Source organism: Lytechinus pictus, unplaced genomic scaffold, assembly GCF_037042905.1.
Source record: "Lytechinus pictus isolate F3 Inbred unplaced genomic scaffold, Lp3.0 scaffold_19, whole genome shotgun sequence".
In the NCBI taxonomy this organism is placed as follows: Eukaryota; Metazoa; Echinodermata; class Echinoidea; order Temnopleuroida; family Toxopneustidae; genus Lytechinus; species Lytechinus pictus.
This window is the reverse complement of record NW_026974140.1, coordinates 18,540,499-18,557,151: the sequence shown is the minus strand read 5'-3', so window position 1 is coordinate 18,557,151 and position 16,653 is coordinate 18,540,499. Positions and strand designations below refer to the sequence as shown.

The 16,653-nt window shown below is 36.4% G+C and overlaps 1 protein-coding gene across 1 annotated transcript; it reads left to right on the top strand.

Annotated features, from left to right (window-relative positions):
• The first annotated feature begins 558 nt into the window (after positions 1–558).
• On the top strand, positions 559–13,065 carry LOC129260731 (spartin-like). The gene is made up of 7 exons (XM_064114416.1): positions 559–931; positions 4,633–5,416; positions 5,928–6,157; positions 6,472–6,650; positions 7,215–7,392; positions 7,667–7,757; positions 8,596–13,065. The coding sequence occupies exons 2-7, from the start codon at positions 4,659–4,661 to the stop codon at positions 8,786–8,788; spliced, it is 1,629 nt and encodes a 542-aa protein (XP_063970486.1). The 5' UTR covers positions 559–931; positions 4,633–4,658; the 3' UTR covers positions 8,789–13,065.
• Positions 13,066–16,653: the final 3,588 nt, after the last annotated feature.

The following is a 16,653-nucleotide window of genomic DNA, read 5'->3' as shown; positions in this document are numbered from 1 at the left end:
GGAAATGGGTACTTAGGAGAAAACCACAAATCCCTGATAATAAAGTACATGGCCTATGGGAAAGTTGTCCTTGCCCCTTGTCATAATTTACTTACTCAGTTGCCAATTTGAAATCTACATAGTATTAGTGATCTCAATTTTAAAGCAGCTATAACTTTCTTATTGCTTGTCCGATTTCTTTCAAACTTTCACCATTCTGTTAAATTTATTTTTCTTCTTCCCAACACAACATTTTATGGCCAAGGCTGGATTCCCCTTTAAGGAGGGGGGGGGGTGGGTAGAAGGAAATAGAGAAAGAAGTATACTGAGTGTGTGTAGGCCACCGCACACCTTACGACTGTTCGCGATCCGATTTTGGAACAAATCGCATTTTGCTCATTTTCTGAAAATGTGAATGGAACATATCATTTTATTTAAGGTTAAAATTAATTGAAAGAATGCTAATATAACCATTTTGAAAGATTGCAAGCCTTTATTTTGGAGTAAAGGCCAAATTAGTTTGAAATCGTAGCCAATCGTACGACTGCGATGACGTCATTACGACTAGATATTAAATTCGCTTTTATTTTAAGAAGGATGATAGCATAGTCACAGATTGAACAAAGGTATTTGTACGATGATTTAGAACATTAGAAAGTAAGATATTCCAAGTCTCAGTATTAGCATCAAATTCTACTACATTTATTCTGAAATCGGGTCGCAGACCAATCGTAAGGTGTGCGGTCGCCTTTAGATGTCCAAAGGGGCTGCTTGGGGAGAGTTTATAAAGAGCCCACTCCACCCCCACCCGTCTGAACCCACGTGCAGAGATAGTGGCAAGCATGATATGACGTCGTGTTTATTTTGATTCATCATCATTCGATCATCGAAAGGAAAGTTGTGAGACAAGAAGACCGTCATTTAGAACCTCCATTTTCACTGGCTTCAAAAGGTGTAAGTAATTTGTAACTTAATGGACAAATTGTATTACTTTCATACTACGATGTATGATACTTGGAATACAAGAATTCTTTTTTATTGTCGGAAGTTTTAGTTTGTCATATTTCTGGAGCTCTGGAAGAACGTATATGGTCCCATATGTTCGTTATTATGTTAGTTACTGTATCTTTTTGTATGGTTTGACTTTGAGTCGCAGCTAGCCTGGAGGCCCGGGGGGGCCACTTCCATTCACGAGTGGATACCATGCGCGACCATGTGGTCTCGAAAAGCACCCTAAACACGTAATTTCCATATTCTGAAAATGCACCCCTTAACAAGTATATACTATGGGCGTCTAAACCCTACCCTTAACAAGTATTGGAAATAAAACGATACTCTTGGCAAATATTTCCTGAAATGAACCCCTAAACAAGTACAGGAATGTTTTATTGTTACGGGTCCTTCGGTCTTCGTCTTACCTTATTTGGTTTAGTACGACCCCACCTTCTACACCTCGCGCAAATCGGACTCTAAACACGAAGTGTTGGGGCAAAAAGGACATCCTTTATTAAACATTTTAATTTTGTTTTATCATCCCCGCAAATTCGACCCTAAACAAGTAATTTTCCTAGCGAAATAGATACCCTTTTTTCATTATTTTTGTGTTTTTGACACCCTTATCACGTTACGTACGTAACGTGCCCTATCGTGAAAAAGACATCCTTTTTACGTGTTTTTTTGGTCGCGCATGGTATCCACTCGTCAATGTAAGTGGCCCCCCCGGGCCTGGAGGTAGACCAAAAGCTTCGGTCTCTGTTATGTTGGTTGTTCAGCTGAACTCCGTTGGCTTCACTCACCAAATACAGAGACCGAAGTTCTAGGGCGATCTGTACAGGGGACTCAATGGCCATATGTTTATGTACTTAAGATCGGATAAAACGGGGAAGTGAATTTGCGCGACAGCCGAGGTAAGTCACTGTTTTTGTTCCTTTTAACTTGATTTTTCTCAGTTTTTTGGCAATTAATGCCAAGAGGGAATATTAATTTGCATTTTGGTCGCGTTAATTTTCAAAATTTTTATTCATTAAAGACAAAAATTGAAGAGCCCCGACGGGGGGATTTTGCATTGCAAGTCCCCTAATGGTGGCTGCACGCTAGCGAGCCGTCTGTGTACGAGGAGAAATTAAAAAAAAAAAAAAAAAGTTAAAAAACTTCTCGAAACAGACGGCTGCCAGCTGTCTAGCCTGGAGGCTACTGGCGGGGGGGGGGGGGGGGGGGGGGTATAGTCGCGTATTGTATTACCGGACACTATTATGATTCCGGACGCGCATATTACTGCGTTCGAAAACAATTTTGTACTTCCGCAATTCAATTTCACAGAGCAATACATAGAACAAGATCATGAAGATTGCAAAAACAAGGCGAAAAAATCCAACTTTTAGTTTACCTTATTTATCTCTAAAATGACAGAAAGTGCTTAAAATATCATAGTTTTGCGAAATTTTTGCATTAACAATTGATATATTTTCTAACGGAAATATGGGCCTGATTTGCCGAATTTCAATCTCGTCCACTCCTTAGATCGAATGATGAGGTGTGGTGTATTGTGGGTAATCGTCGACGGCTAGTTCTCAAGGTACCCATGCGCGAGGTTTACCGTGAGTAGAGCCGTGGATCGGCAGCGCATCGATAAGACTTGATGAGCGTCACGATACGAACGCGAGCATATTGTTATTGGAAAGTGCCATGGAACATGCAGCTAACAAAAAAAAATAAAATAAGGTATCAAACACGAAATTATTACTAACATCTGCTCAGATTCGATATAATAAAAGCAAATAAAAACTTAGAATTTACTCATGATATGATATAAGAAGAAAAAAATCACACAAATTTGTTCTTACATCATTATAATCAAGGATATCTTTACCTGTCCGGCGCGCGTCCGGAATCATGATGTAATTTGTCGCGCACAAAAATAATTGTTTTTTGTGGAGGGGTATGCGGCAAGTGCGATGCAAAGAAAATGGTTGGTAAATATAAAATAATTTTATCATATTCATAATTTTCATAATATTTGGAATAACAAGTGTGAATTTTTCTTGATTGTATTTCCTCTAGTTGTCATTTTTAAAGCACTGAAATAAAGGTGTCCGGCAATAGGATACACTGCCATACTCGACCAAAAAATTAGTAGGAAAGTGCCGCTGGCGAGACAAAAAAACGGGGGCCTTGGAGCGGGCTTTTTGTAAAAAGTAGGGTCCTCGGAACGGGCTTCAGAACTACAAATGTTTGTGAAAACGGGGGTCCTTGGAACGGGTCGCCTGCATGTGAGTGCGTGTGCATCCCTATGGAACGTGCATGCAGCTAGCCCGGCGGCACGGGCGCCGGGTGCGCTAGCGCAGAGGCGATGGTCGGACAGCGCTCTGCGGCCGCTTTTCACAAAAATTGCGGATCATTGTAGCAGATCAATGCGGCCGGAACGGCGTAACAGAAAATATGCGAAGCTTTGGAGCGGATTTTTTTCTTCTTTTTTCTCGATAAGAAGAAAATGCTATGCTTTGGAGCGGCTTTCTTTGTTCTTTTTCTCAATAAGACAAAAATGCTATGCCTTGGAACAGAAATTTGAGTGTAAAAATGGGGGTCCCCTCCGCAGCAAATACCCACTATATGCATTATATACTGAGTCCCCCCCCCCCCCCCCGGGGCTTCTGGAGAGTAAAAGTCATTTTACTGACGTAGGCTTACTCTCCATGGAGCCTGGGACGTGATAGCATTGGCCCACACAAACCGAGTTTTTTGAGACAACAATGTTGCTCCAATACTCGTTTTCTGTAGCCTTTTGAGCCCTAACTTAAGCTAAATGGGCTACAATAAAATTAATAGGTTAGCCTACACTTTGTTTTTAATTTTATGTTACAATAAATCTTAAAAACGTTAAAATATTAAAAGTAGAAGAGCGTTTTACTTACAGATGTTATTGTCGGCATCTTGTCTTTTTTGTGATTGCATCCTAGCGACACGACGCGTCTATAGAGGGCGGCAAAATCATGAGCAGTGCCAACTTAGATTTTTTAAAATACCGATAAATTTCATGAATCGTCAAATACTTGCATCGGCCGATAAATATCATGAATTGTATATTATAATAATTTTTTAGGCCTTGCTTCAGTCAATAACCAAATTATGTGTTTATGAGTCTAAGTAAATTTTCCTGACATCCAATATACCTGGTATAGTAAGATGATAAACTCTTGATTTTTCTGATTAAAATCTGGTGAAAATTTGATTTACATTTGTTTCTTGATAATTGGGTTAGCTATGATTTGGGCTGGATGAAATGTCTATTTCTCTTTCACTACCAGTGATGTAGTGCCTTGATGCTTGGCCTTGGCCTAAAGGTGCCTAAGAGCTTTGTTTGGGCCTTAGTCTTGAAAACCCAAGGCATTTTCAATGCATAGTTCAGTCATATTATTTTTTTCCTTTATTTCAAATGCTGGTACTTGTGGATGGTAAGTGATAAAGCGTCATCATCATCATTTCACACTGATACTTACATATGTAGTAGCCTACTAACTCACCAAAGCCTTTTCTTGCATAGATTTATGTTGCAAAATCAGCACTCATTGTAGACTGCAGTAGTGCACTCTAGATTTGCAAGACAACAAATCGAAATGTAACATGAATGTAATTTTCATTTTTCCTGGCCTACAGGTTACAAGAATAACAAGGTAGACAAAATGGCAGAGGCAAGTAGAGTGACATATTCATCTTTACAAGATGCTGATAGGGATCATGAAGATTCAAAAGAATCCCTGAAGACGTTAAAGAAATGCCATGACAAGGCTTATGCTGATATTCAAATGGCCTTAAGACTAGATGAACAATCCAAAAGAGAAGAAGCCATTCGATTCTATACCACAGGACTGAAAAGCATTGCTCAGGCAATGAAGATTGATTGCAAAGGGAGGCATTGTGTAGGATCACAGTGGGACCATGCTAGAAACATGCAACAGAAGATGAAGAAAACAGCCATACAGATGAAGGCCAGACTGGAATGTCTTGAACAGGAGCAGAAATCAGTTTCAATGGGTGGGGCATGTGGGACTGACCAAGATGAAGTAGATACAGACATCCTTAGCCTTTATGAAGACAACAGTTCTTATGGAAGTCTACCCTCGTATGCCCAATCAACAGCAGATGCCAGAGAGGTGCTTCACATCAAACATGGTGTCCAACTCTTCTTTATCAACTCCAGCGGTCAGGTGAGTGCACCTAGTACTCCAGGACCTCTTAAGATGTTCAAGTTCCCTGATGATCAAGCACTAGGGCAGGACCAACCTCCAGCATTCCTGCAGATAGGGGAGTGGCTGTATCCTCTCCTGCCTGGTCAGTCACCTTCTCTCAAGGCTGCCGATGGTGTCTATATGTTTCCTGATCTCAGCTCGTTGGACAAGGGGGACAGTGTTGGTGTAATTTTTGCACCACAGGTATCAAAGTAAGTCGTCAATTATTTCATTAAGTAAATATTTCATCAAGAAACTGACACATGGGCACCATTTCATGAAGTTTGTCAGTGCTGAGAAGTTGTCATTGTCTTAAAGTTACAGTTGGACACTAGTTCTTCTCAGCCAATCAAAACTAACAAATTCACTTGAAGTCTCAGAGCTGATAATTTAGTCAGTGCTGACATTAAATGCACCCAGATGAACTGAAAAGCTCCAATAACCTTGATGAATGATGTGTAACATTTTTTAAAACATCCATTCCGTGGCTTGTTTTACTCAAGCCAAAAGTATTGTATGAACCAAATTTGATGTGCCCTTGATCTAGATATCAACAAAGAAGTTGTAGTTTTGTAATATAGCATTTATCTTGGAAAGAACAGTTCTTATCCATTTTTATAAAAAAATCTGACTAGTCAATATTTTATCAAGATGCCCGTTTTCACTTTTTATCCTCTCTTAGCATTAATCTCCTAAACCAACAACTTTTTTTCACTTTGACAGATCTGAAAAGTTGAAATTCCAACAGTTAATTCAAGAACTTACCGCCATGAAAGAAGAGCAATTACCTTCAGTACAGGAGGCCGCATCATCATGTGTACCGAGTGAAAATCACAGGGTACCATCAGAGAGGATAGAGGACAGAGCGGCTGATGAGGAGGTTATGGATACCGAAGAAGAAGGACAGAAGTATAGAGATGTTAGTCAGAAGATCGCAAAAGGCATAGAAGTTGGTAAGAGAGCTTCTATTCAGGTCCTGTATGTATCATATTTTGAAGTTTCTTGGTTTGATATGAAATTAACTTCTTGAATTTGGTATAAGGGAATATAATTTAGCTTTTCTGAAAGTATACATTTCAAAATAAACAAGATTACAGAGTACAAATGTACATTCAACTACAGCCCCCTTTGCAAGAGACATCCTTAGGAAATGAAAGTTTGTTGACACAATGTTTCAAGTTTATCTTTTCACATTAGCCCAGTAACAGATCAATTATTAGAGTGTTCCGAAAATCAAATTTTGTTGTTTCCACCTTTTGGACATTAGGTGCTGAATGGATATCATGGGGAGTAGTGAAAGGAGCTGAGATAGGAAGCAGATTAGTTGGTTCTGGAGCAAGGAAACTAAAAGAACATATCCAACCTGATGAACAGCCTAAAGAGATTGATGAGAAATATCAAACAGGAATGGTGTATGCCAAGAAAGCTACAGGAGTAGCTGTCAAGGTAGGTAGAGTAAAGGTGACACAACATTTGCTCCGGCGACAAATGCTCTGGCTTTATTTCATCTAAGTTATAGCTTAGGGTTAGGATTGCACCAGGGTTTTATATTAGGTTTAGTGTTAAGTTTAAGATAGGGAATAGTGTCAAATCCAGATTTGAAATTGGTCATTCCATTAGTGTGGAATTTACAGCGGAGCAATTGTTGCCAGAGCAAATGAGGTTTTTCGTTATTTTTGTCTTTAGATGACTTGTGTTTATGATAATGTGGAAAGAAATATCACTTCAACCTAAGTAATCATTTGAATTGTAGGAGTTTATCTTATTATTGCCTAACATAAAATCTACTTTTTTCTCTGTTGCATGTTATTTCATTAATTCGTAGTGTAAAAAAAAGTGTTATTTGTAAATGTGTTTTGTTTTTGTATTATTATTTACATTGAAAATTTAAACTGTTCAACTGCTGACATCAAATGTCCATCAAAAGTTGCAATAGTGTAAGATAAAAGAAATGTTTCATTAATCCAGCGAATGACCATTTGGAATGAATTTTGTCTACTCATATGATAGGTGAGTGTGGTGGTCTTGGACAGCATATGTTTCTTGACCAAGCGTGTGGCCGAAGAGGTTGGACCAATCATTAGTAAGCAAGCTAATAAGATGCTGGCCAATGGTGAAGATGAACCAGATGGAAAGGCTAAAGCTGTCTTAGACGGTGTTCTGACTGTCACTGCTAGTGGTCTTTCAGGTGAGGGGATATTAGTTTCAGGGGTGGTGGGATGGTGCCAGGATATTTTGAAGGGAGGGGGGCAAGACAACCATAAGGGGACGTCATATTCTATGCCTCAATTGTATTATAGGGCCTAGTTGTGCAATCTTTTGAATACTTTGGTTTACTAATACTAGTAATGAAACACTCTATGAATTCAGTCTGAAGTTTAAACTATTGCATTTAATATTTATTCACATCTCTAAATTCTCTGTAATGAAAAAAATGTTGAATTCTTTGTTTTTCTTGACAGGATTTGGTAAAGTTTATCGTGGACTGGAGACTGCAGCTATTCAGATGGCTAAGAGTATATCACATGCAACTGTACAAACTGTAGAGCACAAGTAAGTTAGTCATCTGCTCAAAATATGTGTTCCAAAAACTTTAAAATGATTGATCCAATCAGTCAGCAATATGGAAAGAAGATGCAATCGTTGAGAAATCATATTTTGATTCAAAATGTTTTCTTTTTATATGATGTATGCTCATGTGCATCAATTGCATGATAAATCAAAGTGTTGTATCCAAGAGGATATTATGAGAATATTCTGTATGGAGAATTATGTCATTGATGTCTTTCCAAAGTTGAAGTTAATAGGTTCAATCACAATTCTCTGTCAGACAGTTTTCATTTACTTCAATTTGGAACATATACTTTAAAGATTACCACAATATTTTATTGTCCCTGATCTGTTGAACAGTTTGTCCTGACTCCTTTCTAAGGCATATATTCATTCAATATCTCTAAAAACTTGCACCCTAATTAATTTCCACTTAGATTTCATACAGTTGCTTATTTGTTTAGATTACCCAAAACCCTATCTTTGCCATGACCTGAATCGTTTATGTGCATTAATGCTGTAGTTCATTACGCTTTACAGATTTCCTCTTCTTTTTGCAGAATTCTTAAATTGTAAATTCATGATTTCTTTTCCATATTCAATCAATACAAACATAACATGATACTTGATTTAATCAATTTTACATAGATATACTGACAGTCCTTATGTTACCGAACTGAATTTAGCTGTACATTGAAATGCAGAGTGGGTTACATCTGCTCTGCTAAAGGTCAAGTTCATAAAGCTGGAACCTTTTTTTAGTGCATAGAGAATTCTAATTAAGCAATCGTTAAGCAATATGTAAACATTTTCTTTATTATCTTCAAACTTATCTCCTTAGATATGGTGAGGACGCTGGTCGATTGACAAACAACTCCTTGGCCACTGTAGGTAACATTGGTATATCAGCTCATAACTTCAACAACCTTGGAGTCAAAGCAATTGCCAAGAGGACTGCTAAGGACACTGGGAAGGTCGTCGTCAGAGAGATGGGAGAGTCGAAAGATGAGAGCAAAAAGCCCAAGAAGACTTGATTGTGAAAACCAAACTCTCAAGCTGTAAATGTGTGCAATAAGATATGTGGAGGAATATTGTACGAACATTTGCTTTAAAATCAGTGGCCTGTATTCTAAACTCTGTTTCACTATGGATAGCCATTTGTGACACAAATCACTAACAGTGCATGTTTGATTTATCAGCTCATCTGTTACTCAGATCATTCATAACTGCAAATAATTATTGAATTAGTTTTCTTCACCACTACAGCATGGTGAAAGAGCACGGTAAACACAAGAAACATACAATGTTCACACATTTTTACACTTTTGGCTTCCCATAATTTTACCACAGTGTTAGACCAGGGTCGAAATTAAAGTGGACTTCAGAATATGGGCCAGAGACTTGTCAGCTTTCAGGGGCAGCGTGACATGATTCAGATGTTTACCCAGTAACAGGTGCTGTCAATCATCAAGAATGGAATCTAGTTTGATGACCAACAGACCTTTGTAATGCCCTGTATATTCCATGTATTACCAGGGCCCATTGCATAAAAGTTTGGTAGCTTTGCCTTGCAATGGTAACTTGTGTGGAATCCTTGATTTGATTGGCTGTTGATCAGCGTTACCATGGTAGTTACCATTGGATGGCAAAGTTCCACAATAGTAACTTTTATGCAACTGGGCCCTGACATGGTAAAGTCATTGTTTCACTGTGGCAATAATCCCTGAAATAATCCAAGAAATGTCTATATGCTCTATACATGACTAATTCATCTGTGCACAGAGATTTAGGTCTTTCTCTTGTATTTTCAGTGCATCCCAGAAGTCTACTGTCTGAAAATTTAATTCATTCTCCATAAAAACTGAAGACTTTAATATTGAGAATATTGGCTGGTACAATGATGTCTGTAAAAGATAGCGATTATGTATCTCCCTTGCCCATATGAAGGTAATTTGAATATAATGATACTTTGAAGTGATTGCTATGGGTATGATTATAGTGTAATTTTTCACCAGATATTATATCAGTATCTCCCTTTGGAAAAATAGTCTTCAACTCTCAGAAATGAATTCATTTTGCTATCAACTCATAAATGATATTCTTAGTAAATACAAGTAACATGTAATTACATTCTTTGCCAGCTATATATCATTGTATGAAAATTCCAGTCTTGGGATTCTACAGGTTACATTTGCTTCGTTCTGAAAGACTTCTTATTGAAGTAGAAGATGCTTACAGTTCACCTTGTGGTTAGTCCAAAGTGATATGTATGGTGGAATGAAGAGAAGAAGACGATGTTGAAAATGAATGAGATAGAGTAGGAATTAAAAGGTGAGAAAGAGATAGATGCGAGAGGAAGGTATTCTTTTGTGAAATTAGTGAAGTCCTTGAGAGGACTATAAGCCAGATGACATGTGATGATGTGGTGATAGAGAATGGATTCACTTGGGAGTCCCGGCAGCAATTACTAGATGAGATGAGACTTTCTTGTGTGAGTTTTCTTATATGAGCGAATCCATTCATGTTTTTGTGCCTTTTCATGTTTGCTTCAGGATGTATGATACCTCATTTTAGAACACTAGCTCTCACTGAATCCAATTATTTTCAGGTTTTGTTTCTTTCATACCAAAGAAAACAAAAATTGAAAAATAGTTATAAATTGCTCTGTATCAAATGTAAAGGCACGTTTTCACTTTTTTTTGAAATTGTGCTTGTTCAGTTAGAAATACAATTTTAAAATGGTTGCTATATAATCAGATTTAAAATGCTTGTGTTACAAGATTTACTTCTTTACAGTGTCGAAATGAATGAAACTAAAATTACTTATATTTATGTGATATTTTCCTTTAATCTATGAATGTTGCAGATGAGATCATTTGTTTATATTGAAGTCAAGTCATTATATGTCGTTTTTATTTACATTTCTTTGGAGTTAGAAATTTATAGTTTTCCAGCATATCTTGTCATTAGGGTTTTAATTTCAATTGGAAATGCTTTACATTTGCTTCATACATTGGTATATATTGCAAAGTAGATGATAATTATGCTCATTTCAACATAAAAGTAAAATGTGGTGCAATATGGTATGCATATAAGTAATGCTTAATTTAACTCAGTTTATTACAACATTTTAAGCACAAACTGCTGGCTGAAGCTCTTTCGGGAAGCAAACTTATTCTGAGGGTAATTATATATGTATATATATATATATGTGTGTGTGTAATATGTTTATATATATATAAATATATATTTTTCTTTTTTTCTGTTGAGTAACTTATAGATTCAATACATGTATTTAATGAATTATTGCACTAGCTGATAATCTATTTGTGAGTTATGATGATAATAGTATACAAATAGTTAATGTTCATGAGTGCAATGGACAGAATACTTCATGAGGTAAAAGATGAAATTGATAATTCATTTCATCTTTCACCGAATGGAGTATGATAAGAACATTCATTATTTGGTTTATATGACACCTAAAAATAGATTTGTTTTCATATTAAATTGATGAATTTCGATGCAAAATATGTTCATGCAGTGCGAGCTCGGTCTGTTGATTGTCGCAAACTTACCTATGGTACATACAACATGCCCGCTGCAAACACGAGTGGATTTACGGGTGGTGTGGCGCCTGCAGCAGTCTGGGTCAGCGCATGCAATGGACAAAATCGTATGGAACCAAAATTGCACGATGAATGGATCCAAAATTGCACGGTTGATGACGACATTGTAAAATGGGCTGAATGATCGATATCAAACAACCAATCAAATGACAAGGATCTAGCTAGGTGTCATATAATATACAATGTTCATGAGTGCATTGGACAGAATACTTCATGAGGTGAAAGATGAAATGATCCATCCAACGAGGCATAGCCGAGTTGAATGGATCATTCATTTTATCATTCACCGAATGAAAAGAACATTCATTATTTGGTTTATATGACACCTAAAAGTAGATTCTTTTTCATATTAAATTTATCAATTTCGATGCAAAAAATAATCATGCAGTGCATGCTCGGTCTGTTTATTGTCGCGTATACATACAACATATAGGTGCTGCAAACAAGAGTGGTTTTACTTGTGTGGCCTGTCAGTAGTCTCGGTGCGCGCGTGCAATTGACAAAATCATATGGATCCAAAATTGCACGGTTGATGAGGTCATTGTAAAATGGGCCGAATGATCGATATTAAACAACCAATCAAATGACATAGATCTATGTAGGTGTCATATAATATGCATCATCTATATAGCGCTAAATAAAATGTATATAAGCATTGCATACTCTTGTCTTGATTTGGGGGAATAAAAAAGATTTGATTTGTATTTCTGTATAACAATATTGTTTAATGAATAAACACATCTCAAAACCAATTAGCATCTTCAAATGTCAATATTTATCCAACTCATTAATTCTTCTTGTATAGCTGACTGATGCTAGTTGATTAGGAGATGATGAAACAAGTAATTTGAAGATGTTAAAATATTTTTAGTGCTAAATACATGCATGAATAAAACAGTGCTGTACTTAGAAAAAAAGGCACCAGGGACAAGCCCTAATTGAGTTCACTTATGATGCTAGTGGCTCCTTTAAGTGGTCATCACTTTTTTTTCACCTTTTCCCTTTAATTTGCACCCCATGAAAATGGTATTCTGAATGCATCCCACCTTGCCCCCCCCCCCCCGATACACCACTTAACAAAAGTGCTTGTATATTATGAACAATGTAACTGAGATCTATTGCTCAAAATTCATAAAGTAATAATTCCTGTATGATTGTTGTTTTTGTAATGTTACAAAAAATCTTGAAAATCAATAAAATTTTGGAATTTTTTAAAAATCTTATCTGGTTGTTTCTACATATAGCTAGGGTATTTCTTGGCAGCTCTGTCAGATTTTGATCAGGAAAGTAATCATTAAAATACAACATTGTGGTATGTTTGCAGTCATGTATAAGTAGGCTGCAAGATACCCACAACTCCCATATATAACATAATGGATTTCAAAAATGAGTTAACAATTCTAGGAATCAATATACTACCAACTGAAAGTTTGTGACTTCTCTAGGGACGCATTGCACAAAATTACTATTACAGGTTCAGGTTGGTGAACTTTACTTGCTAGTAGGCTTCTTCTGCTTCTTGTGTGTATTATTATTTTTTTAATATGATTAAAGGACATGGCAATAATTGTGTTTACTGGATGTAAGGAGTTAATGTCCCCATAATTTCTATAAGATGAAAAAAAAAATGTTTCTTAGTTTGTCTATAAGAACTATGAAGATATTAAATATATTTATATATTTGGCAGCAAAACGTATTATTTTCCTTCTTTTGTTGTGTGTTGTTTGAGGAAGATGAAGTGATGCATTTGAGGAGAGATCAAAGTTTATTGGAAAAACATAAAATCACTTAAACTTTAAAGGATGGATGCCGAGAATTGGAGAGGGGGGTGACTGGGGTGAAAATATAAAAGAAATAGATCAAGGGTTTATAGTGGATAATTGGAAGAGAGAGAAAAGGAGGGGTGAATATGTGAAGAATTATCTGCCCCTGAGATAGGGGAGAATTGTGAGATAATGATTAGGGAAAAAGGGTACGTGAGCTTCAAATGCGAGACTGAGAAAAAAAACTGCTTGCTTTTATTTGCTGTTATTGTCAATCATCTGAGATCGATATCGGGTCATAGGTTATGTTGACTAATTCAGATCCTGCCAGCTGGAGCGAAAGCGAACTTTCACCGAAAGGGGTAATGTTCTTTACAAAATACATGATATTGAATGACATTGATTTCCGTGGTAATTGCACATGTGGAATTTAAGTAGTATGTTTACAACTTGTTCATATTTTGCTGAACGTAGACCAGCGATTTAACGTTCAGTAGCTGATGGGAAAATTGTTATTCCGTTCGGGCCTGGCTCGGTTCGTTCAATGCATGACTGCGTGAATGATGGTGCCTGGAGAGTGGTGGTGTGTGTGAAGGAAAGGGATTCTACACGTACAGAGATGGGTGCATGTAGCATGAGGCCGAGTCCGCTCCTAATTAAATCATATCTAACACAATATTCTCATAAAATTCACCAAAAACACACAAATACCTACAAAATGTAAATGTTAAAGTTTTGCCAAAATTGTTTTTCTATTTTACCATATCAGCTTTCAATCGGACCCCTCTTCGCATCAATCGCATGTATTTTTGGGGGGGGGATCACTTGAAAATGGTATTGTATTATTTTAACGAACGTGTGTTTTCAATGGGAAAAGTCGAGAAAACAACAAAATCACTGATGAGCTATGTTTACAATATTTTATTATTTTGAGATTATAAAGACTTTGAAAATGTTTTTTGACCATTTCACTTATTCAATGAACAAGGTTATGATATAACCTTGTTCTCAGTTATATCTCCATGTGTGGCAAAATAAGGATGGCAATGTTTGGCTTATTTTCTCTTTTTCTTTGGGACAAATGCTTGATTTTTTTACACTGACAGTTTCCATTACACCTATTCGTCATACAACTTGGCCCTTAAGTAAATTTAATTTTTAAATTATTTTTTTCTTAATTAAAAATAGAGAGTAAAAAATGAAAATTTTCTTGCCATATTATTTTCCACCAATAGAGGGCGTACACAAAAATATGGTAGGCACTTATGATCCAAGTTTGAAAGGAGACTCGTAAAATGACGTCAGTCTCGCCGATGAATATTCATTAGATCGTGGTCGTGCGTGTTCAATACACACTGCGTGCAGGCATGCAGATAGTTATATGCGAGGAACTTTGGCTCCAGAGTCAGAGACAAGTTGTCAAATAACGTGTGTGGGTGTGAGTGTGTGTACCATCGGCTGGTAGTATGCCATGCTGTCTAAGACTTCAAACACGTCGGAGAGAGTGCATGACAATTCGGTAAAACGAAGTTTCCGATATAAAGAGATAATAAAATAACACTATGTACAGTACGCCCGGGGGGCCGGGGGGGGCCACTTATATACTTGACGAGTGGATACCATGCGCGACCAAAAAAACACGTAAAAAGGATGTCTTTTTCAAGAGAGGGCACGCGTTACGTACGTAACGTGATAAGGGTGTCAAAAACACAAAAATATTGAAAAAAGGGTATCTATTTCCAGTACGTTGAGAGGCAAATGTCAGATCAGGGGAGGCAGGAGTACAATCAGGTTTTTTTAAAGGGAAGAATAGTGTAGAATAAAAGGTATTATATATAGTCAAATGATCTAGGTGAGGGAAGTGAACAATGATGTTTTTTTAAAAAAGAATGAATATACCTTACCTGAATATTATGGTGAAGCCAATTTAAAAGGAGGTGAGGCAAGTTTTAATGGAGGTTTTTAAAAAGAATAAACTGTATTATGGTGAAGCCAATTTAAAAGGATGTGAGGCAAGTTTCAATGGAGGTTTTTAAAAAGAATAAACTGTATATGGTGAAGCCAATTTAAAAGGAGGTGAGGCAAGTTTCAATGGAGGTTTTTAAAAAGAATAAACTGTATATGGTGAAGCCAATTTAAAAGGAGGTGAGGCAAGTTTCAATGGAGGTTTTTAAAAAGAATAAACTGTATTATGGTGAAGCCAATTTAAAAGGAGGTGATGCAAGTTTTAATGGAGGTTTTTAAAAAGAATAAACTGTATTATGGTGAAGCCAGTTTAAAAGGAGGTGAGGCAAGTTTCAATGGAGGTTTTAAAAAAAGAATAAACTGTACTACAAATTTAAAAGGAGGCGACGCAAGTTTCAATAGAGGTTTTTAAAAAGAATAAACTATTACTACATTATGGTGAAGCCAATTTAAAAGGAGGTGAGGCAAGTTTTAATGGAGGTTTTTAAAAAGAATAAACTGTACTAAGAATTATGGCGAAGCCAATTTAAAAGGAGGTGAGGCAAGTTTCAATGGAGGTTTTTTAAAAGAATAAACTGTATTATGGTGAAGCCAATTTAAAAGGAGGTGAGGCAAGTTTCAATGGAGGTTTTTAAAAAGAATAAACTGTATATGGTGAAGCCAATTTAAAAGGAGGTGAGGCAAGTTTCAATGGAGGTTTTTAAAAAGAATAAACTGTATTATGGTGAAGCCAATTTAAAAGGAGGTGATGCAAGTTTTAATGGAGGTTTTTAAAAAGAATAAACTGTATTATGGTGAAGCCAGTTTAAAAGGAAGTGAGGCAAGTTTCAATGGAGGTTTTTAAAAAAGAATAAACTGTACTACAAATTTAAAAGGAGGCGAGGCAAGTTTCAATGGAGGTTTTAAAAAAGAATAAACTGTACTACAAATTATGGTGAAGCCAATTTAAAAGGAGGTGAGGCAAGTTTTAATGGAGGTTTTTAAAAAGAATAAACTGTACTAAGAATTATGGTGAAGCCAATTTAAAAGGAGGTGAGGCAAGTTTCAATGGAGGTTTTTAAAAAGAATAAACTGTATATGGTGAAGCCAATTTAAAAGGAGGTGAGGCAAGTTTCAATGGAGGTTTTTAAAAAGAATAAACTAGCTGTATATGGTGAAGCCAATTTAAAAGGAGGTGAGGCAAGTTTCAATGGAGGTTTTTAAAAAGAATAAACTGTATTATGGTGAAGCCAATTTAAAAGGAGGTGATGCAAGTTTTAATGGAGGTTTTTAAAAAGAATAAACTGTATTATGGTGAAGCCAGTTTAAAAGGAAGTGAGGCAAGTTTCAATGGAGGTTTTTAAAAAAGAATAAACTGTACTACAAATTTAAAAGGAGGCGAGGCAAGTTTCAATGGAGGTTTTTAAAAAGAATAAACTGTACTACAAATTATGGTGAAGCCAATTTAAAAGGAGGTGAGGCAAGTTTTAATGGAGGTTTTTAAAAAGAATAAACTGTACTAAGAATTATGGTGAAGCCAATTTAAAAGGAGGTGAGGCAAG